This window comes from Engystomops pustulosus, chromosome 7, assembly GCF_040894005.1.
Source record: "Engystomops pustulosus chromosome 7, aEngPut4.maternal, whole genome shotgun sequence".
Classification (NCBI taxonomy): Eukaryota; Metazoa; Chordata; class Amphibia; order Anura; family Leptodactylidae; genus Engystomops; species Engystomops pustulosus.
The window spans coordinates 151,628,067-151,651,709 of NC_092417.1; the positions used below are offsets into that span (position 1 = coordinate 151,628,067).

At 42.3% G+C, this 23,643-nt stretch overlaps 1 protein-coding gene across 3 annotated transcripts in view; it reads left to right on the forward strand.

Annotated features, from left to right (window-relative positions):
• The window catches only part of LOC140071055 (inositol-trisphosphate 3-kinase B-like), a 51,368-nt gene that overhangs the window by 25,578 nt on the left and 2,147 nt on the right, over nt 1-23,643 (forward strand). For all 3 annotated transcript variants that reach the window (XM_072118294.1, XM_072118295.1, XM_072118296.1), the window contains 5 exons: nt 18,483-18,567; nt 20,323-20,536; nt 22,142-22,346; nt 22,717-22,818; nt 23,326-23,397. In XM_072118294.1, the coding sequence (XP_071974395.1) occupies nt 18,483-18,567; nt 20,323-20,536; nt 22,142-22,346; nt 22,717-22,818; nt 23,326-23,397 (678 nt within the window). The remainder of the gene's footprint in view (nt 1-18,482; nt 18,568-20,322; nt 20,537-22,141; nt 22,347-22,716; nt 22,819-23,325; nt 23,398-23,643) is intronic.

The following is a 23,643-nucleotide window of genomic DNA, read 5'->3' on the forward strand; positions in this document are numbered from 1 at the left end:
AGCAAACAGGAGGAGAAATAATAGAGACAAAAGATGCTTCAGAGGTTTATATAAAGTTATTTCTTGCGTCACCACAGAACACTGTGATAAGTTAGTATGGTTTTATAACGTATATAGTGTAAGTGGTATACAAAGGTGAGTGAAGAAGTGAGGCATTGATGTGGATAGTTGGTACTGGTGGAATAGATGGACGGTAAACAAGTAAAACAACAATAGCAAACATTTGAGAGAAAACAGAAAATATTTTTAGACAAAGATAATTGCTATTTTTCTAACCGTAACATACTTGTCAGAATATTATACTGCAATGTGTAACTGCAGCATACTTGTCAGAATATTATACTGCAATGTGTAACTGCAGCATACTTGTCAGAATATTATACTGCAATTTGTACCGTATATACTCGTGTATAAGCCGTGTTTATCAGCACAAAAAATGTGCTGAAAAATGTCCCCTCGGCTTATACACGAGTCATACATAAGTCATACAGTCATAAAAAATAATAAACTTATATACTCACCCTCCGGTGGCCCTGACCTGCAGCGCTGCTCCCCCGATGTCCGCGCGGGTCCTCTTCTGGCTTCCGCGCCCGTCTGCTGTCTTCTCTAACTTCATGCTGGGCGCCGCCATGTTTTTCTTCCAGGTGGCGCCTATATGACGTCAGCAGTGGCGCGTCATACTAGGCGCCGTCCGGGGGAGAACAATGGCGGCGCCCAGCACGAAGTTAGAGAAGAAAGAAGACGGGCGCAGAAGCCAGAAGAGGACCCGCGCGGATATCGGGGGAGCAGCGCTGCATGTCGGGGCCACCGGAGGGTGAGTATATAAGTTTATTATTTTCTTTAAATGCTGGGCAGGCTGTATACTACTGTAGGCAAGCTGTACTGGGGGCAGTGCTGTATACTACTGGGGGCAGTGCTGTATACTACTGGGACTGGCTGTATACTACTGGGGGCAGGCTGTATACTACTGGGGGCAGGCTGTATACTACTGGGGGCAAGTAACATCACCGGCTGTTTGCAGCACTTGTGGCCGGCGAAATAGTGGAATATAAATGAGGGGGCATGCATATTTTATATTCGAACAGAGCCAGGAGGCACTCGGCTAGCAGACGGGTGAGCGCCTCCGGCTCATTTGCATAAAGTTATAAAGTCTGTATTTCAGTGTAGCAGTCGTACAGGAAAGTGGCAGAAGGACTGCCACTTAACGCCTAAGGCAATGGTGGCGAACCTTTCTGTGGGCACCCGGGCCATCACCCCAGCACACCAGACAAGACTCAAAGAATCTTCCTGCAGTTCCAAGCAACTTAAAAGATGCTGCTTTCTGTCATATTTTGATACTTACTTCTTACTACTTGGGACTGTAGGAAGAGGGAGAATTAGACAGGGTCGGATTATCTTTGGAGGGCCATCTGTTGGCCCCACGATTCTCTATGTACAGAGGGAAACTGTAAAGAACCTAAAATTATGAAAATTTTCCATCTTTCTAATGTGATGCTGTCCTCAGGAGCCCAATATGATTGAAAGTTGTGGAAGAAGGAGCAATAAGATACTGCTTTAATTTTTGGTTGGCACCTTGCGATAAATAAGCAGGGTTTTCGGGTTGCAGTTTGGGCACTCGGCTGCTAAAAGGTTCACCATCACTGGCCTAAGGTAACGAGCATGCATTTGGTGACAGTCTACCACCCCTAAATGTGGTGATAGATGTCCTTTAAATCAGTTAGAACAGAAACGGGACAAATATATGAGAAAGTAACAGACACATGCAATACAAAGGTAATTAACATATATATATATATATATATATATATATATATATATATATATATATATAGCTTTGCAGAAGCTCTGAATGAACTGAAAGGCAGAGTATATAGTTGAAAGATGTATTCAGCAATCAGAGAAATATACCATTGCAAAGGCTGTCAATATGGTGAGATGTGGAATATATGGAAGAGCATTAATCTATGAAATGCGTTTGGCAAGTATTGCACAATCGCACCCCATGAGCTACCCCAGCACTCTCCCTGACATAAATGTAACGTCAGCCAGACTAGTTCCCTCTTCTGACTCCCTCCCCCTCTATTCTCTAGTATGCCTGACTTCCATTTACTCGCCACTTAGACATTTTAGTACGGATAGATTATGTTTTTGCTTTATCCTAAATGTTCTATTGATTCCCATCTTTTATATTTCCTGTGCATCTTCCATAGACCTCCACGCTGTGAGCCCCCCACCTGTCTCTTGTTCTCCACCCCCCCCCCCCCTCGGTCTCTTTGCTGTGTAGAAGGATTTCCCTGCTGCCGGTGACGTCGCTGGTTTGTGGTTTGCAAACAAGAGAAACAGTTCTAAGAATTTGGCCATGACTGGGCGATCACAGAAGGGAGGGGGTGACGGAGAGAAGGGAGGAGCGCGGCCCAGGGAGAGCTCTAGCGGGTGGTGAGGAGAGAATAGATAGGGGCCATGTTCAGCTGGGATCCCTCATCTTCTCTGAAGTCAAAAATTATAAAAGAATAACTAAACAAATCATAATTATGCCTGGTGATTTTCAGCTACATTATTGTTGTGTCATTTTTCTGTGGATATTAGGGAACATTCTGTTAATTTTCAGAAATGTGACAGCTTGGAAGTGGCAGATGGGGCATCATTAATGTATAGATATTCAAGAATAGGCCTTACATATACAGGCAGTCCCCGGGTTACGTACAGGATAGGTTCCATAGGTTTGTTTTAAGTTGAATTTTGTATGTAAGTCGAAACTGTATATTTTATAATTGTAGATCCAGACAAGACAGTGACAATTGGAGTTTCTAAATTTTTTGCTGTACTGTAATTGGACTAAGGATTATCAATGAAACTTCATTACGGACACCTTACAGCTGATTATTGCAGTCTGGGACTATAGTAAAGCATCCAGAGAGCTTCACCAGAGGTCACAGTGTGCAGAGGGGTCCTTCTGTAACTAGGGGTCCTCTGTAAGTCGGGTATTCTTAAGTAGGGGACCGCCTGTACTGTAGAGAAAATACAGAGCCTCTAATTGACCCCATTAGCCTATCCACACAAAGTGATGCCTAATATGCCTAGAGGACCTGAGTCGTAGCTAGGGGAGGGTTAGCGAAGCGTGAGCCAAGAGTGTTGGGTGCCAAGGGGTCTCCAGCAATGACTCAGCCCTAGCCAGGGTGTTTCAGTACAAGGCTAGGGAATGTGTAACTCTTTATATGCCGTATAAGCTATGATTAGGAGCCAACAGATTTTGAAACATGCAAATGATAATTGTAGACCGGTTCTGGTGACTTTATAGATATGAAATAAAGTTGCCACTTTTTTTTTTCTAGAGTCTGGACTTTACTTTCCTAAAGGGGTGTGTGGTCTCAGTGGGGTCTCATACTGAGCTCACTGATTGGCCGCTGTGTCTATAATAATAATAATTCTTATTTATATAGCGCACCCAGATTACACAGCGCTGCACAGAGCTTTGCCAAATCGGTCGCTGTCCTCAATGGGGCTCACAATCTAATGTGTCCATGTGACTTCTGACACTTTGGCCTGTCCAGGAGTGTTTTGCCTATCTGTGCTCCAGCCACTTGGGTGTTTTTAGAGTTTCTTTTAAATTGCACAGTATTGCACAATAGCGTAGTACAGGCAGTCCCCAACTTAAGGACACTCGACTTACAGACAACCCCTAGTTGTATTGTGCAATATTTTGTGCAGCCTTTTCTGCATGGATTCTTTCGTGTTTTACATTAACATTTTTTGGATTTTGGAAAAGCAATGTGCACAATGGGGGTCATTTACTAAGGGCCCGAATTGCGGTTTTTCCGATGGGTTATCTGAAAATTTCCGATTTGCGCCAATTTTCCCTGAATTGCCCCGGGATTTTGGCGCACACGCGATTGGATTGTGGCGCATCGGCACTGGCATGCACGCGACAGAAATCGGGGGCGTGGCCGTACGAAAACCCAGCGGATTAGGAAAAGCCGCCGCATTTTTTGGAAAAAAAAGTGTCGCTTGACACCACTTACCTGCACCCACGATAGGACGGTGTCTGTAAGCTTGTGAAAATCCGCATTGAATCTGTAATAAATCTGCAAGCAAATTTAGCGTTGATGCTAACTTCATACAGATTTTCCCATATATGATTACAGATCACAGGTACGTAAAAAGTCAAAAATATGCTTGTGGAAAACCACATGTAAGTCTGCTTCCAAATTATTAAGACAAAACTGCACAAAATACAAACATATAAATTGTGTGGTTTTACATGCATTTTTTCTGCATGTGAAATGAGCCTTAAATGGGGTTGGCCCCTATTAACAAACTTTAGCAGGGTAAGTACAAGATTCTAATAGCATTTCCCATATAATACATGAATGTCCTTTGTTGCTGAGGTTTTAGCTCACTGAATGAGGCAAACCATCCAGGGGCACACCACCCATGAGGTGATTTGAGAATCTCGCCTCGGGCAGCGCACCCTGGTGGACACTGAGGAAGGAGGGCGGCATCATGCAGACCACTAAGGCTGGTAAAAAGCAGCCAACCTGGGTCAGGACATGCTGCATTGAAATAACCATGACCGTGGCATGTCCTGGCTTGGTCTGGGGTGGCAGGCTGAAGAGAACAACATTAGTATGGAGACCCAAAATGTACTGTGCACGCAGTATATACAGATACCAGATCAGCTGCTATTGTTATATGCAATACAATTATTTGGGATCCTCATGGTTTACTGGAACGGGGGTTCTAATTGATTATTTGCACTAAGCATAATATATAATTATGTGACTGGACATGGGGGGGGGGGGTCTTCCTATAGCTTGCCTCAGGCAGCAGGGAGGCCAGGTTCACCCCTGCATGCGTCACTCTACTCTGTGTCCTAAATGAAGCTGTGATGACTGTAGATGACTGTGGTATTAGGCAGCCGCCCTCCCCCTTCCTCCTTGTGAGAGTATGACTGTGTATGAAGACTGTAGGACAGGTTAGACCGCTTCTTTCATCTCTGTGGTCTCCCACAATATTCTGCAGAGTTTCCTTATGTATAAGCCTCCGGCCTATTAAAAAAATTCATATACATACACATCACATCCTGTGCGTGACTGTCTGCGGACAGGAGGGGTTGCGCAGTTGTAAGTTTATGAGAAGTTGTTTATTATTGTGTATTACACTGTTATGCTGAGAATAGACGCACGCCTGTACGCTGAGATGAGCGTGGAATGCGGTTTTCACTATATGTATTGCTCATTAGTTTTGTTGCCATGTAGTATATGTTGTATTCATTGCTTTATAATCACGTGAAATAAATTAAGAAAGTCCTTACATAGCAATGACTTTTAGCGGGACATGAGAATTCTGTTGAATTGTTAATGCCCTGCCAGAGCCCTGGAGGGCTGGAGTAAGCATTCACCTACCAGCTGTCACTCTGACAACCCTCTGTTTATTTTGATCCTGATATGTCATGTGATGGGAATTCTGAAGGCAATTGTTATGTCAAGGAGTTGGGCCATAACTAAATTCACTTGGTGTTCATGCTAATTGGACCCAGTTGAAACTGATCATTCCGGTAGTCCCAGCAACTCAGGTATTGATTTTACTGGCTTACACTCAACCAGGTGTAGAAGTACAACTTCATCCCCTTACCCGAGCTGCATTGCCCTAACCTATCTTATCATATACCCACATTACTGCATTGAATGCTTTGTGAGTATTGTTCCCTATATGTGCATATATACTGTTGAGTGACCTGTAAGAGTTAACTATTTTCTACTTATATTATGTCTATAACAATTGTCCCCCCAGATTTGTAACCACAGATATAAACATAAGGCCTGTCTGAAGTCCTGGGTCTATTTCTTGGCCCTTGGCTTTCTCTTACCACCTGTCAGGAGACAGGTTTAAGGTCCTGCTCTTGGACTTTGCCTGGTGTTCAGAGAATCATTCCTGACACCCATAGATCGTGCTAAATCGTACCGCCCATGCAGCAGAGCCAGTCCAGCTCCTCTACAGAAAGGACATTGATTCCAGCCACACTAACCACTGGTCCTAAGCTGGAGATATACTACTGCCATAGCCAGCCACTGACAGATCTGCTGCTCTCAAGGATTTTGTTACCAGTCTGTTACCCTGTTGCTGTTGTTGGAGTTTTTCACAATAAACCTAAATTTGAACTCTCTCTTTTTCTCTTTGCTTCACCCTGGTGGGGGAGGTCTACTTTAGGACATAGTGCTATAATGACACAAGCTTTAGGCCGTAGGCAAGCCAACCACTCCAGTCCTAGCCTACAAGCTGCCATCCACCATCATCTACATCTCCATACATGCTAGCCTCAGTGGCGTGTGTTGCACGATCATTGACCTCATAAGCTACTGACTATATTTGTTATTAGATTTCCCCCACTATCAGTTTATTTTTCAAATCCCTTTAATTACAGTTTTGTTTTACCTCTGTACACACACGCAGAACATCTCTTCCCTCCCTTTAATTGCTGATTATAAGTATCAGCCTTTCCAGCTTCCATTCCATTTATCGGCACGTAACAACAGGGCTCTGTCTGTCACATTGTACTGGAGACTCCGCTCTGTGAGGTTGGAGACTTTTTGTCTGGGAGCCAGATATTCTAATATTCCATTCTATTTTTATGTATAGATTTTCTTTAGATCACAAGGAGTTACCGATCTGCTGGGCAGTGCCAGATTTTATCCGTCTCTATTAGAGATGAGCGAGTATACTCGTCCGAGTATACTGCTCGATCGAGTATTAGTATACTCGGACCGGCTCGTTACTCAGACGAGTATCTCGCCGGCTCGAGATCGAGCATTAAATTAAGTGAAGAACAGTATTTTTATTACATAATAAAATATCCCAGATGTTTACTGATGTTTTGCTTGTAAGAACACATTGAAATAACACTATTCTTCACTTTCCAGGTGTTCGCGCGTGTCTCCCGCTAAGTTAGGAGATGTTCGGAACATCTGGAATGTGAAGAATAGTGTTCTTTCAATGTGTTCTGCACTTAAATGTTCGTGTTTTCACTGTTTTTAATGTTTTAATTCTATTCTTCACTTTGCAGCTGTGCGCGCGTATCTCCGAACCTATCGGGAGACACGCGCGCACACCTGCAATGTGAAGTATAGAATTAAAACAGTGAAAACACGAACATTTAAGGGCAGAACACATTTAAATAACACTATTCTTCACTTTGCAGCTGTGCGCGCGTATCTCCGAACCTATCGGGAGACACGCGCGCACACCTGCAATGTGAAGAATAGAATTAAAACATTAAAAACTGTGAAAACACGAACATTTAAGGGCAGAACACATTTAAATAACACTATTCTTCACATTGCTGATGTGCGCGCACATCTCCGACATTATCGGGAGACACACGCTAACATCTGCAAAGTGAAGAATAGAATTAAAACATTAAAAACTGTGAATACAGGACCATTTAAGTGCAGAACACATTGAAAGAACACTATTCTTCACATTCCAGATGTTCTGAACATCTCCTAACTTAGCGGGAGACACGCGCGAACACCTGGAAAGTGAAGAATAGTATTACTTCAATGTGTTCTTACAAGCAAAACATCAGTAAACATCTGGGATATTTTATTATGCACTGTTCTTTTAAAGTTCTCTTTTACTAAAAAAATGCTCGGGTCTCCCATTGACTTTAATGGGGTTCGTTATTCGATACGAGCACCCGAGCATCGGGAAAAGCTCGTATCGAATAACGAGCACCCGAGCATTTTAGTGCTCGCTCATCTCTAGTCTCTATGTAATTTGCTTTAACTCAGGCATCATTCTACTAACTAAACTGTCTTCTAAGTGTGTTTAGGGGGTTCAAAATTCACTGATGCATTTTTCTTCTTGAATATTTTATAGTACGGACTATGTAACAAAACCAGTACATTGGACCTGATGGGCATTGTAGTGCCATACAATCCAGTGACAACAACTATACTTCCTCCACTTCCCATTATATAGGATTTTGCTGTGTTGCGCAGCAGATTATCCTCTTCTTCATATTTCGGGCTAGAAAGTGTTAACGTTCAAGGCAGCACAATAAGGGAACTCCCTGCGTATCCGGGGAAGTCTCTGCCCTCCCTCCTTGTGTCCTGTATCTGACAGCTCAGACATTATATAACTGTTCAGTGCTGAAGGCCCTTGTTGGATTCTTCCCATTACATTGCTGTGTGAAAGTGGCGCCAACCTACGGCTAGTGCACGCTCGTATTACAGCGATAATTTATATTAAACAGTATACCAGGATCCCCCAAACTCAAAATTTGCTTCCCATTTTTTAATCCGCCAATGAGACCCCCCTAGCATCATGTATGTCATAGCCCCCTTTTATTTATAAAACATCCGTGATGTCTTTGTGTTCACGTGTGTAGTGTATGTGATCCTGAAAGCAGAAGTCACGGCTGTACAAACAGACCCAAGGAGACAGGCAGGACGGAAAGTATTCTAATTATGTAAACACGTGGAGAGGAGGGAGATCCCTGCCTGACTAGGAGAGAGCCGAGACATCCCTACACCAGAGAGAACATGTCTGTGATGGTGGAAGCGCTCTACTTAATCACTTTCATGTGCCTTTTTTTTGCCTTTAAGTTACATTTTATGTTTTCGATTCTCTCTATTATAAATGGTAAAATAATAATATAGGCTCCTTGAGTTATTACAGAAATTAATTGATCCTCCTACAATTGTACCTTAAAGAGGTTGGCTTGTTTACCTCATATTTCTTGTGTAAGAGAGGGGGGCAAGATATTGGGTTATTTACCAATTAACATATTAACCTATTTAGTGTGTCGCAAGGAAAGGGTTAAAGTTTTCCTGAGGTAAAAATGTTTGTGTTTTGTATTGCCCTCCTTTTTTGTGGTACCCTTTTCCCGCTTTTTCTCCTCAGATGTTTGTTTCACCTGATTCGCAAATAGAGGATCATGAAATCTCTTTTTGTTCATGATCTTATATTCATGAATACTATAATAATATCCTGGAAGGGCGATTGCTCATGGACAGATAGGAACCACATGACCCTCCATCTGCGGCCATTTTATGGTCAGGAATGTCTGTCTGGCTGATGAGGTAAAAGACAGGAGGCTTCACTTTACATATCAAGAAAGCGGAGCAGAAATTTTCACAGATGAATACTGGTAAATTACCTAATATCCTGCCACACACATTACAAAAAACATGATGTAAAGTGGCCAACCCCTTAAGTTACCGGTAACATCATCCTGGTGCCACCAGGGTTGCATTACTGGATGCTTAGAAATACGGCACGGATGGTTGCCTGCTGTTGGACCCTCATTCAGATGTCAATTACATTGACTTATATAGACCCTTACTATACTTTTATACGCCTTTTTAATTTATTTAGTTAAATAGAGGCGCACAGAGATTTTGGGTGTGTCAAATAAAAGATCCTAATGTTTATTGGCATTTTTAGTCTGATAATTATGGCTGACATAAAGGAAAGGCAAAACACACCAAATAGTACACCAACGTACACCAAAATTGCAAATTTTGGAGGTAGGTCAGCCAAGCAGTGGGGTCAACAAAAGTGTGATAAAGTAGGTGCAACTTCTGACTGGCAGGTCTAAGTTATGTGGTTTACGTTTTAGACAGTGTGAGTTATACTCCGTCACTCAGGGCACGATTACAATAAGAACCCAAAAAACACAAAGATGTTTCACAATTTCCTGCAGAGCTCGGGCGTCACATGCTGGTGGTTTCTAATGTAATGGTGTTTTCTTCTCATTAGAAGACATTCAGAAATTAGGGAAAGAAGTCACTGGAGCTCCTCCCTCTTCTCATATTTTATAAGCCAACATAGCGCCACCTAGATTAGTTTTTTTCATATATAAAAGCATAATAAAAATAATAATTCTTTATTTATATAGAGCACACAGATTACGCAGGGCTGCATAGAGCTTGCCAGATCAGTCTCTGTCCCCATGGGGCTCGCAATCTAATCAACCTACCAGTATGTTTTGGAGTGTGGGAGGAAACTGGAGGACCCGGAGGAAACCCATGCAAACACGGAGAGAACATACAAACTCTTTGCAGATGTTGACCCTGGGACTTGAACCCAGGACCCCAGCGCTGCAAAGCATGTGTATTAGAAATGCTAGTGACTTCGTTATATAATTTATTTTTTCCGGTATATTCTGTCTGTTCAATAATCTGATGTCCGGTATTCTTATAATAGGACATCACTGAGTAAATGATCCTTTGTATATATATATTATGATTTATGAAAGTGCTATGGAATATGATGGCGCTATATAACTAAAGATAATTATTATACAAGCATCAACCCAATATTATGACATCACTGCTTCAAAGTGATTCTCCATGATGTCACTTTGCATGTAATCTCTTACATCAGTGTAGGCATTATGACATCATTGGGACGTCAGGGCAGTTTTTCACTGTTCTGTGACATCACTGATTATTTGCTTTAATTCTTATACTGAACATTTCTAGCATGAAATACCTGCTTTATGACATTACTGTAGGCATTATCCACATTTTATTATATCACAACGTGCATTGTTTCTCTATGTTGTTGTTGTTACTTTGACAACTACTGTGTTACTTTGATCACTGTGTGCATTTTGCCAATATTCTTACATAACTATGAATTATTCCTTCAATAACATCACTGTGGGCATTTTCTCTGTACTGTAACGTAACTGTGTGTATTATCCCTGTACTGTGACATCACTGTGTACAATCCCTGTACTGTGACATCACTGTATGTTTTATACATGCAACATGACATGTATTATTCATGTAATGTGACATCCCTGGGTGTATTATTAGAATACTATGACATAACTGTATGTATTATACCTGCACTGTGACACCACTGTGTGTATTATCTCTGTACTCTGACATCCCTGAGTGTATTATTCATGTAATGTGACATCCCTGGGTGTATTATTAGAATACTATGACATAACTGTATGTATTATACCTGCACTGTGACACCACTGTGTGTATTATCTCTGTACTCTGACATCCCTGAGTGTATTATTCATGTAATGTGACATCCCTGGGTGTATTATTAGAATACTATGACATAACTGTATGTATTATACCTGCACTGTGACACCACTGTGTGTATTATCTCTGTACTCTGACATCCCTGAGTGTATTATTCATGTAATGTGACATCCCTGGGTGTATTATTAGAATACTATGACATAACTGTATGTATTATACCTGCACTGTGACACCACTGTGTGTATTATCTCTGTACTCTGACATCCCTGAGTGTATTATTCATGTAATGTGACATCCCTGGGTGTATTATTAGAATACTATGACATAACTGTATGTATTATACCTGCACTGTGACACCACTGTGTGTATTATCTCTGTACTCTGACATCCCTGAGTGTATTATTCATGTAATGTGACATCCCTGGGTGTATTATCCCCATACTACGACATCACTGTGTGTATTATCTCTGTACTGTGATATTAAAGTGTGTATTAAACCTGTCACAATCACATCCCTTTGTGTATTATCCCTGAACTGTGACATTACTGTGTGTATTATCCCTTGACTGTGACATCAACGTATGTATTGTCCCTCTACTGTGACATCACTGAATGCATTGCCCTGATATTATATCACTGTGTGCATTGCTTCTCTAATGTGACATTATGCATTTTGCCAATATTCTGTCTTTGGGCATGTCGGTGGACCAATATACCGATTATAAGGATTTCCATATTTTCAACTTGCTGTGGATGGAGGACATAGTTGAGTGGGTGCCCATTAAACGTTTTGTTATGGGGCCCCATGGTTACTTGTTACCCAACACAATGGTAACAACACAAAAAGTGTATCAACTCTCCGACTGCTTCACATGTTTTAGAAGTTGCCAAGTTTCTCCATGGATAATAATAGCAGTTATATTTCCAGCAAAAACAAAGCCCAACTTTCCAGGCAGCCTCCGTACACACAATGGCGCGCGTATCCCGATACCCTGGGCTCATATTAGAGATCAGTTCACGCAGAGGCCAGCGATTATTATGACAAGATTCCATTATTCAGACAATAGCAGGAACATGGAATCAAATGTGTTCATCAGACGGGGGGCACACGGGGTTAGACATTTGTGGGCTACACTAGTGTTTGGAGGTTCCTATTGTGACTATAAAAATATAAGTGCAAGATATAAATCAATGAATAATATTATAATGCCACCAATGCCCTTATCGTAATGCCAACCAGGAATGGAACACATTGTAAATAGGAACAATTGCTAAAATATCATAAAGGGCTTGTCACAGGGAACTCAACACCCGAGACCCCCTCCGATCCTGTTCTATGCAAATATGACCCCTGCATTGCAAGTCCCAAATATGTAATTGAAGCAAGGGGTGAAGCCTCCATTGCATTCTAGGAGACTTAGGCCGCGGTCACACGTACTGATAGACGTCCGTTCATAACGCAACGCTAGCGCACAGGGGGAGGTCCTCGGCCCGAACGCACATGCGTTTTCAGCAAAACGCATGCGATTGGCTTATCAATCCAGGGAAACGCATGTGTGTTCGGGCCGAGTACCGTCCCCTGTGCGCTAGCGTCGCGTTATGAATGGACGCCTAGCAGATCGTGTGACCGTGGCCTTACAGGCCCGGCAAAACTGGGAAGTCACAAGGTGATGAGGACTTTAGTTCCCCATTCTAGGGATCACTGAAAGTCCCCCATCGTAGGGAAACTGCTGGGATTGTAAATTTCCTGTGGATAAATGTTATTAATGAGACAATGAACCCCTTGAATGGCAACTTTTCATGTAAACTTGAGATACAAGCAGGTCCTTCTGTACCAGTAGTTCTAAAGATCCTCATATTAAATGGTTTTGGGACAGCCGTCACGCGGGTAGGGTTGCACCTATACCAGAATTTTGAGTGCGATACGATACCCATAAAAGTATCACGATACTCGATACCGATATGATACTTTAAAGAAAAGAAAAAAGTATTATCTGAATGTTTAGGGTGTGGTCACATGGGGCGTTTACATTGCATTTAGAAATTTAATGCAAACGTCTTGGGGGCGGGGCTCAGCCTGGTCGCATTTGCTTTTCCATTAAAACACATCAGTAATGGTCAACCAGTGATTTGACAGGAGAAGCTTTAGTGCTTTATGACAGTGTAGTAAATGTGTATAAAGGTTGTCCTGGTGATGTTAATATAAAAACTATACTTAATAGTATAATTTAGGACTCATGTAGACGGGTGTTTTTGATGTCCGTGTGCTATACTTTTTTTGCGGATGACAAATGGACCCACTGTTTCCTATGGGTCTGTAAGAATGTCCATTTTTTTTTTACAGATTGGCAGAAAGTGAGAAAAAAAATTCAGCATGCAGACTACGCACATCCATAGAGGTCAATGGATCCGCAAAAAATGTGCGGCGCATGCATGATATCCGTATGCAGAGTGTTATTTCTTCAAATGTTGCAACCAACTGGGCAGTCCAAGAAGTAGATTAGAAACCCATCAGCTTTTTTTTGCATATGTGGAAAAAAAAAACGGATGGCGTATGGATACAATATGGACTGATCACAGACATCACGTCCGCAGAGAGGATTAACGTGTGAGGTGGTGATAGGTCCTCTTTAGAGAGAACCTGTCATGTAAATTAACCCACCAAAACAATTACATCAGGAAAAACTATGATAAAAAAAAGCATTGCCCTGACCCTTAAATGAGTTCTTTCCATGGCTGCAATGTTAAAAAGCAGACAGTTTGTAAACTTTATGTTCACTGCACTGCATTGCTCTGCCTCCTTGTTTCTGACAGGTCTCACTGCTAGGACATGCTGCTGTGTGGAACTTTGAGAGAGAGCTCTGTTACATCATGGGCCACTTCTTGTCATGTGACCAAGGTGATGTCATCTAAGGCCCTGTTACATTTGAAACGTCTATCCCGTGTATGTATCTGATCACATGAAATCACAGCATGCCTGCATGGAGGATGGAGAGGAGTACAAGTCAATTCAGGCATGTGATCAGATACATATATAGGGTAGAGAATTCAAATGTAAATGAGTAAAGGACCTTAGACGACATCACCCTAATTACATGACATGACAGGAGTAGAAGCGAGGGGCCGGTGAAGCAGGAAATTCCCCCTCTGATGCCAGATAATATAAGATAAAGTTGATTTATGGGGATGTAAGTGAAACAATGTATAGCTAAAAGAAAGTTGTCGGTTAAAGCTGTCATAAGCTATATTTTTGAAAATGTGGCGAAAGGTAAGATCATTTCAAATGAAAATTGGGAAGAAATTATGGTGGGATGGAGCCCAGCTAGATTTATTAATTGTGTCGCAACCTTCCACAGTTGGCATCTGAGATCCGACAATGGAAAGCATCGCCCGATGCATTAAAGTAGCACACGGCTGTAAGTAATTAATGCGCAGACAGAACTACAGGTAGTCCCCGGGTTACGTACAAGATAGGGTCCGGAGGTTTGTTCTTTTATCATCGTAGATACAGACAAAAAATTTTTGTCCCAGTGACAATTGGAGTTTAAACATTTTTTGCTGTAATGGGACCAAGGATTATCAATAAAGCTTCATTACAGACACCTTACAGCTGATCATTGCAGTCTAGGACTATAGTAAAGCATCCAGAGAGCTTCACCAGAGGTCAGAGGGGTCTGTCTGTAACTATGGGTTGTCTGTAAGTCGGGTGTCCTTAAGGAGGGGACCGCCTGTAATCAGTCGGACGCTATAAAAATCCCGACACAAATGAGACGTGCGCCAAAATCTTACATGGGCTGTGCCTGTTTTTCTTTTTCTTGCAATTTCATACCATTGTTTTTCTGGTCTGTTCTGCACTAAATATTGCGCCTAAAAAAGCTGGCAAGCTCAACATAAATGTGGTGGATGGCGGATGTAAAATGTAGGCAACGCCCACTTCCGCCAAAAAAAGACGGACAAGTCGGGATAGTCGAAAACATCTGTTCTTTCTGGCGCAAACTCATTATAAATAATCCGCAACACTTTTGCGCCAAAAAAAGTGAGTTATATACGTTAATACATCAAGTCTCAGATCAGTGTCTGGCTGGGGTTCATTGTATCCACCTGATACATTTATTCTGGGGGCCCAACTTCATGCCCCAGGATATGGACCTACAAATAAGTTTGTCTTCTGCTGTATCTCTGGGCTGCATATTAGGTTAGAGCCTGGACCCACCTGAGAATTGTCTGGTACTCTGGCTGTCCAACACTGGCCCTGATAGTCGGATCTATAGAAGTCAAGGGCTTCTTAGCGATTTCTTCCATGATCCATAATGTTTATAGTCCGGAGAGGTGATGGATGAAGGCTGAAGTGTTCATGGTCTGGGCCTATAGATACATATTACGGCTGGCCTGGCTGCGCGCCTCCCCACCTCCCTCTCGTGCCTTTCCGTTCTCACGCTTGTTGGTTTATGTTATTCTCTGCTCCTTTTCAAACATGCGGCTTCCAGAATAAATTTCTTTCATGCGAATCGAACACAAGTTATGGCAATGAAAGATGTGTGAAACCGGCTCAGCCTGCCGCCTCACACTGGGTGTTTTATAGGGTTTGTTAGGTTTTATGTGGTTGTGACCTTCGAGGGAATCGGGTGTGAGACCCCTTTTTACAGTTTAGCTTTATCAGGTCAATAGCTGTAGTACATTGAGCTTTTGCAAGCAATGGTTTATTTTATTTTATTTTATACCCATAATACTTTAAAGGGAACCTGCCACCAGATTTTCCCCCATTAAACTACTACAGGATATGACATGTCTTTAAAAGAATTCCCTCTTTTATGTAAAATCTCACCCATTTACCTATAAAAAAAATCTCCTCCAAGGTTATGCAAAAATGAGCAGAGCAGAGTCATATTTGCCTGCGATGAGTCACTTTTAGAGGCTACAGGGACAACATGACTTCAGATACCCCTTTAACTTTTTCATCCTAATTAATACAATATACGTATGGTATATAATCTATACATTGCCATATAGGATTGGAAGATTCCTCTACATATAGATAGTCTACCTGCAAGCCCAGAGCTGCATACATAATACCGTACACTTCAGAGCTCCAATGTCTCATTGCATTTTATTTAGAGTTTTTCCTCTGGTACAAGAATACTGTCGTCTTTACAAAAGACTATGGGGCACATTTACTTACCCGTCCCATCGCGATCCCCGCCGTACGAGGATTCGGGTCGCCGCGATTCACTAAAATTGTGCGCCCGATATCCTGCATGTGTCGCTTCCCCCGCTGAGGTCCGCCGGAGTTCACCTTCTTCTTCCTGGTGTATGTGAGTTCTGATTTTGCGACACTATTTTGTTTTTAAATTTCACGGTTTGTCCGAATCAGTTAGGTTGTCCGACGTCTACGCTCCCTGATTTGTGTCGCATCCAAGCCGGTGCCGATGCGCCACAATCCAATCGAGTGTGCCAAAAACTCAGGGCAAATTGGAAAAATGTCGGGAAACCCAACAAAAATGCAGCATTCGGACCTTTAGTAAATGTGCCCCATTATATATTATAAGGCTATAATAGATTTAATACACAATGTGAAATGATATCCATGTACAAAGCTTAATTACCGTACCTTTTTTTCTAACTTTTTTAAAACTAAAATCCCATCTTTAACCATGGCCAAGCAGAGAAAAATCTCATTAAAGCCGATGTAGCCGAATGACTGTGTCAATGTGGATGTGCCAGGGTTTTATTTATACAGGGTTTATCTATGGCATTTGTATAGTACATTGTACCAACTGGGCGGAAGCGATTGATGACTTAGTTCATTACATATTACCATGCATTGCTTGCTAGGTCAGCTGTGTTGGCCAGTAATGGCCGTGGTAGTCTAGAGTAGGCTGACGGAAAAATTGCTAAAGTTAGTTTATAGGGTTCTTAGCGTTGTGGGGCCTATAAGCTAAGACTAGGAATAAGAACTGAATGAGGAAGTTCAAAACGCGTGGGTCCTTAAGGGGATCGTCTTTTTTAATGAGATGAAATAAAGAATACATGTTAATGAAAACGGAAACAAGTGCTGGAGCTCCACATTATTAATTTTTTGGGCTTATAGTCTCATTGTTCTCATAATTCTATGTGTGACCCTAAGGGGGTTAAAAAAACATGGCTACTTTCTTCCAAAACAGCGCCACACCTGACCATGGTTTGGGCTGGTATTGCAGCTTAGTTGTAATACCACACACTACCCATGGTCAGGAGAGGAGCTGTTTTTGGAAGGCAACAGCAATGTTTTCCAACTTCCAGACAGCCCCTTTAAGTAGAACTAACTTCATCTTTTTGAGCGCAGAAATTTTTGGTAAGAATAACTTCAAATTAGTATTGTGAAATCTGAACCAGCTGTAACGTTATATCTTATATCGATCAATCTCCTGCGCAAACATTTCTTGTAGACTCCTCCTCAGGTAGTGGCCTGTCCATCCTGTACAATCATTGCTAATATTACATGGAAATATGACTCATTTCCATTCTCTTGATTATGACAAAGTTGAAAAGGTGAATAACAGACATTAGAAGTGGAATTAAAAGGAACCCGGTCACTAGGTTATACCCCGTTAAACAGTCCCCTTAGGAAGGGTATGAAATTTCCTTTCTAAATTCCCTCGTTTTTGTGAGTTTACCTATAATAAATCCACACCAAAGTTGGGTAAATATGACTTTTCTCATTCCATTTTCACATGTGACAAGTCAAGTTTAGTGATTGCATGGGACGGGTCTCCTTTTGGGGGTTCTAAGCAGGGGGTTCTGTCTGTCGGAAAATTGGGATTATGACTCTTCTCTTATAGCTTGGCCACTGAAGGCTTAAGGACGGAGCCGAGCTGTGAGATGCTCCTGGGCAGGTCAGGTGAGATGCGCCTAGAGCTTTAGTAGATCTAGCCATAGGTAGCAGGTCATCTGCAAGCTTTTGGCTATTTTAGAGGAGATCTCAGAGCCCTGAAGGTTTTTAGTTAGGCCATATTCACACCCCCACAGATCACAAGAACGGGGGATCAGATGGGGTCCGATGTACCTCCATCGGACCCTTTTGTTGCTCCCCAAGATGAGCAAAGCTGACGGCTGTGAAATGTCTGTGCTGCTCCATTCATCTGTATGACGAATAGGGACTTGGACCCCCATTGGGCCCACCGTTCTGGTAATCTGTAGGAGTTTCATCACTGAGACCCCTATCAATCAGCAGGTTCCTGCGGGTAGGGCCTAACTTGTTTCGTTGGGAAAACCCCTTTAATATTTATATTGACACCGGTCAAGATTTAGATTGACTACAACATACAGCAACTAAAAACGGGACCTGAGTCTGGTCAGTAATTTAACAAAACCAGTGGTTCTCATCAATGTACAATGTAGGATGTGATTTATGAATATGTTAATTCTAATGAATACATAATTTTTGTTTTCACAAAATTAAAAAAAAATCTGGAATGTAATATTCTTTATATTTTATAGACAAAATCATGGAAGACTTTCTTCACGATGGTGCATTGGTCCCTCCGTCGGCAGAATTCCTGGGTGCAGCTGGCTGGTCATGAAGGTACAAAGATCCGTGATGGAGGCTCGACGCCTCTGCGACAACGAGATCATTAGTAGATCATTAACGTGTCCTGTATAGTTTACATTTTTGTGTTTTCCTGTAAAATTCTCTCGGTAGTAAAAATGTTGGTTGGTGTTTAGTGCGAGAGCGATGAACTGTGAGTATCTACTAGACTTCTGCATGTTACACACGGTATCCAGCACACAACCAAATTACAAACTTACCTGGGTATCGGCCAGATAGATTTTTGTCTTTTTTTTTAGTATAGGCACTTTTGAAATTTGTAATGTTTTAGTTTTTTTTTAGAGTTATTGAAATAAGCTTTGTGTTGTGTTTTTGTAATTTATATTGTAGTATTTTTTCTACCGGGTTAGTTTTGGGGTCAGGGTTAGGATTAACGGGAAAGGGATAAAAATTGTAGAAAATGAATGAAACTAAATTGGACTATTAGAAAAAAAAATCTAGAATTTAGAAGCAAATTCTAAAAAAATGTATCCGGAGCTGGGAAATCAGCAGATTTGTATTGAATCTACATATATCGATGGTTAGATTCACTCATCTCGATAAACAGTGATTTTTTTTTTTTCTCTTTCAAAAACAGCTGCTGCTTTGGTAGAAAGGAGCCAGATTTTACAGCAGGTTTAGAATAAAAAACAGTCTCCTTTATTCTTTACATGTAGTAAAGTGCATGTTTCCAGGATATATGGGGGGAAGGATACACAGCAAGTTTATCAGATTTATAGGTTCTCGACACTTGTGACCACTGCACAAAAAATTGCATCCTAAGATGCACTGTTGAGGGCTTGTTTTTTTTTTTTTTTTTAAATGGTAACTTATTAGCTGTGTAGTGTAGTGTGAAGCACTTGTTTTTTTAATGTATTGAGTTGCCTTTTTTTCTTTTCTTTTTGTTCTAAGGCTTTTATTGTGCTGCTTAAATACAGTTACAGTTTGGGTGTATTTTCTTTTGATTTTTTTTTATTACCTTTTAAAAGCATTTTATTCTCCGTTAATTTGGATTTAAAGGGAACTTTAATGCTGGGATTTCTGGCCGTTACAGCTGATCTTAAAGGGGTTGGTCACTTTATCCCATATTTTTTGTAATATCTGTGGGGGGCTGGATATTAGGTAATAGTTCTGCTCCGCTTTATTGATATGTAAAGTGAAGCCTCCTGTCTTTTACCCCATCAGCCAGACATTCCTGACCATAAAATGGACGCAGATGGAGGGTCATTTGATCTCTATCTGTCCATGAGCAATCGCCCTGCCAGGACCTTACGATAATATTCATGAATATAAGATCACAGTCCTGGCAGGGCGATTGTTCATGGACAGTTAGGATCACATGACCCTCCATCTGCGGCCATTTTATGATCAGGAATCTCTGGATGATGAGGTAAAAGACAGGAGATGTTACTTTACATATCAAGGAAAGCAGAGCAGAACTGTTAATAAATGTATATTGGTAAATTACCTAATATCCAGCTCCCCCACACTTACACATTACACAATACATGAGGTAAAGTGGCCAACCCCTTTAGCATTGTGATCTTTAAGTCTTGGCAGTGGAAACATGTTAAAGTTTCTATAAATCAGTTTTTTCTTTTCAAGAGTCAGCCTTGAGTTGAGCCAAATGTCAAGTGTCGCTACAACAAAAGCCGTGGTGGAGTTTATGATTTCATTACAGAAATATTTCGGAGAGATTGGTAAATATGAAGTAAGTTCACTCCACATTCATTCCTTTATTCGCTCTCCAAGGTAACTTCAAAGCAAGCGAGAGAGGCCACATCCTGAAGAAGTTCAGCCCCATTGAAAACGCCTGCCTTGTGGCCCTGATGGAGGATGTGCTGCGGCCATATGTGCCTACATACTATGGACTGGTGGAGAGGGATGAGCAGACCTACATCAAGATGGAGGACTTGCTCATGGGCCTGGAAGCTCCCAGCATCATGGACTGCAAAATCGGAATTCGGTAAAACTTCTTCTACTGTTCTGCATCTACTGTCGTTCTATAGAAAACGTAGTCTTTCAAAATTTATCATTTTTCTCTTATACTACATACACTGTCAATATCATCCCCATCTACATCTAGGTAGATGCCGGTTTTGTGCACAGTACCCCCTTAAAAACTGGAGCCCTGTTCTATTGCTTACATATCTGCCCTATATGTATGAGTAATAACCTTTCCTGAATGAAAACTACCATGAAAATCAAGCATGGATAAACCAGGGACACTTAGGGCTCATTCACACGGACATGTCAGTTGTGGGTCTGCAAAATTGCAGACGTACGATACGTACCGTCCGTATTGTATCCCCAACAGTTTTTTTCACACCCGTATGTCATCCCCAAAATGGATGGTTTTCTAATGCATATTCTGCCCCGCCCAGTTGGTTGGGTTTCGGGGGAACCACATACGCATGCTGATCTATTGACTTCTATGGATATCCGTGGTCTGCATGTGAGAAGAAAATAATGGGGCACTTTTACTTACGCGGTCCTGTCACGATCCCCGCTCCGGACTGTCCGACGAGGATGAAGTCCGGCGCGATTCACTAAGATCGTGCGCCTGATATCCTGCATGTGTCACTTCCCTGCTCAGGTCTGACAGAGTTCACCTTCTTCTTCCTGGTGCATGTAAGTGCATTGTCTTGCAACACAATTTGAATTTTAAATCCCGCGCTCAGTCCGAATCAGTCGGGTTGCCCGATGGCCACGCCCCTGATTTGTGTCGCATGAAAGTCGGTGCACTTGCGCCAAAATCTGATTGCGTGCACCCACAATTCCGGTTAAATGCGTCGCAAAGCGGAAATAGTTGGGAAATGCAATCCGCGGGCCCTTAGTAAATGTTCCCCAATGTATGCTGCAATTGTTTTCTCTCTGTCTGCAAAAAATAGCGGTCAGGTAGGAATCAACAGCTTTGTATGCCATGCACAAACCAAACCAGAGCGCATATGGACCATAAAAAAAATGGATCGCATAGGAATGTCAAAAACGCCTGTCTGAATTAGCCCTTAAATCCAGGTACCTTGACTGTTGTAATCTTCTTATATTTGTTATCCATGGCTTCCTTTCTTTTAAAAGCACTTTAAAATCAAGATATTGAGTCTGAAGGGCTCCTGGGGATGTTACCAGAGCCCCTCTGTGCTGCAGCTTCACAGGCTGTTACAGTGTGCACAGAACACATCCCCCCCTGACACTGTGTATTGTGAGATTTCATCAAGCAGAGGGAGTGGGAAGTGCTTAGGGAACAGGTGGCAGGGGGAGACCTGCTCCCGCACAGTTTAACAGCCTGTAAAGCTACAACATGTAGGGGCTCTGGTAACGCCCCTCAGAGTCATTAGTATAATTATAAAAGTTGATTTTTCAAGGAAGGAGGCCATGGATAACAGATATAAGAAGATTACCAGTGTCATGGTGCCTGAATCTATGAGTAAGTGTCCCTGGTTTATCATGATGGATTTTGATGGGAGATTTCCTTTATACATTTGCAGTCAGGACAATGTTTCTATGACACTTCTAAGAATATTTCCACAAATAATTTATAAAATCTGTTGGAATCTCCTCCACTTTGCAGGACTTACTTAGAAGAGGAATTGGCCAAAGCCCTCCTAAAACCAACCCCTCGCAAAGACATGTATAACAAGATGGTGGCGCTGGAGCCCGACGCCCCGACACCAGAAGAACACAAGCAGCAGGCGGTGACAAAGCCTCGCTACATGCAGTGGAGGGAGAGCGTCAGCTCCACGGCATCGCTGGGATTCCGCATTGAGGGCGTAACGGTAAGTTATGGTGAGATCCGAACCTACCACAGCGTCTGGGAACCTACAACCCACATAAGGATAACCTGAATAACAAGAGTTAAAACAACGCCCCGATGGCACACGAGTTCTCCGTCACAAGGTCGTGACACTACTTTCTGTTTCACTCAACATTTCACAGAACTTTTCCTGCTGTGTCATAACCGGGGTACATAAATATACTCAAGGTAAAGGGCAAGTTAAACAACCAGCACCGCCCCTGTTCATAGGCCGTGTCTGGTGAGGTCATAGTCATGCAATACTGCACATGGCCTGGTCATGAGTGTGGCGCTGTTTCTTCTAAGCTGATACCAAACTCTTAAATGCCAAGCTGAAGATGCGTTTTCTCTAGGTCGAGGCTGGGCCTGTGAAGAAAAACTTCAAGAAAATGAAGAGCCGAGATAAGATAATGGAGACATTTGTCCTTTTTACCAAGGGACGGAAGGACATCCTGGTAAGACCCTACTGCTACTGCTGGTGATATTGCGAGGGATTCCCTATGACCTGCCTTGGCATCATGTTTTGCTGTTGTGTGTCGCTTGCTTGTAGTCAGAGTAGTTGTAGATATTTGTTGCGGTCTTGTTGCTTGACGTCGGTGCCCCCCATGCTGTGTCATTGTGCCTGCAGCCCCTCGTGCTATTCTTGTACTGACCTGACAGCCATCGCACACACAGGGAATGCGACCAGACTTGTCTTGTTTCCTGAGCGGTGATACAACAATCTGCCTTCTAGAGAAGCTGCGCATTCCATCAGGGTATAGTTATTACAGATATACACCCGCACTGCTTCCCCCCACCTCCAGACTACGGCTACACGGAGCAGGGTCAGACCACAGCTTCCAAGTGCACGTATAGGAATCGTTTTTACTGCACTGCCAACTAACATGTCAACTCGACCTCTGTGACAGTACAGCAGCGTCACCTTGTGTCCTAATATGGGATGTGCACACTTTTCATTTCAGGCCACTTACCTGGACCGGTTAGAGAAAATGCAGACTGCACTGCAGAACTCGGAGTTCTTCCGCACCCATGAGGTTAGTAACAGGGGGACCAGAAAACATCCCGGTAACCTGTAGATTTGTAGGACTTTGCTCCCCACTTGCCCCATGCTCTAGCGGATTTGGGCCTCCACATACTAATGTGTTTGCCTTCTAACGTAAACAATGAATTCATGATCCGTTTTTTGGGTCTGGGAGTAATACATTGCCAACCTATATTTCAATGTATAATCAGTTTTTGACGCATCCAAAACGCAATGTACCCTTAGGGTCACAGGGAGT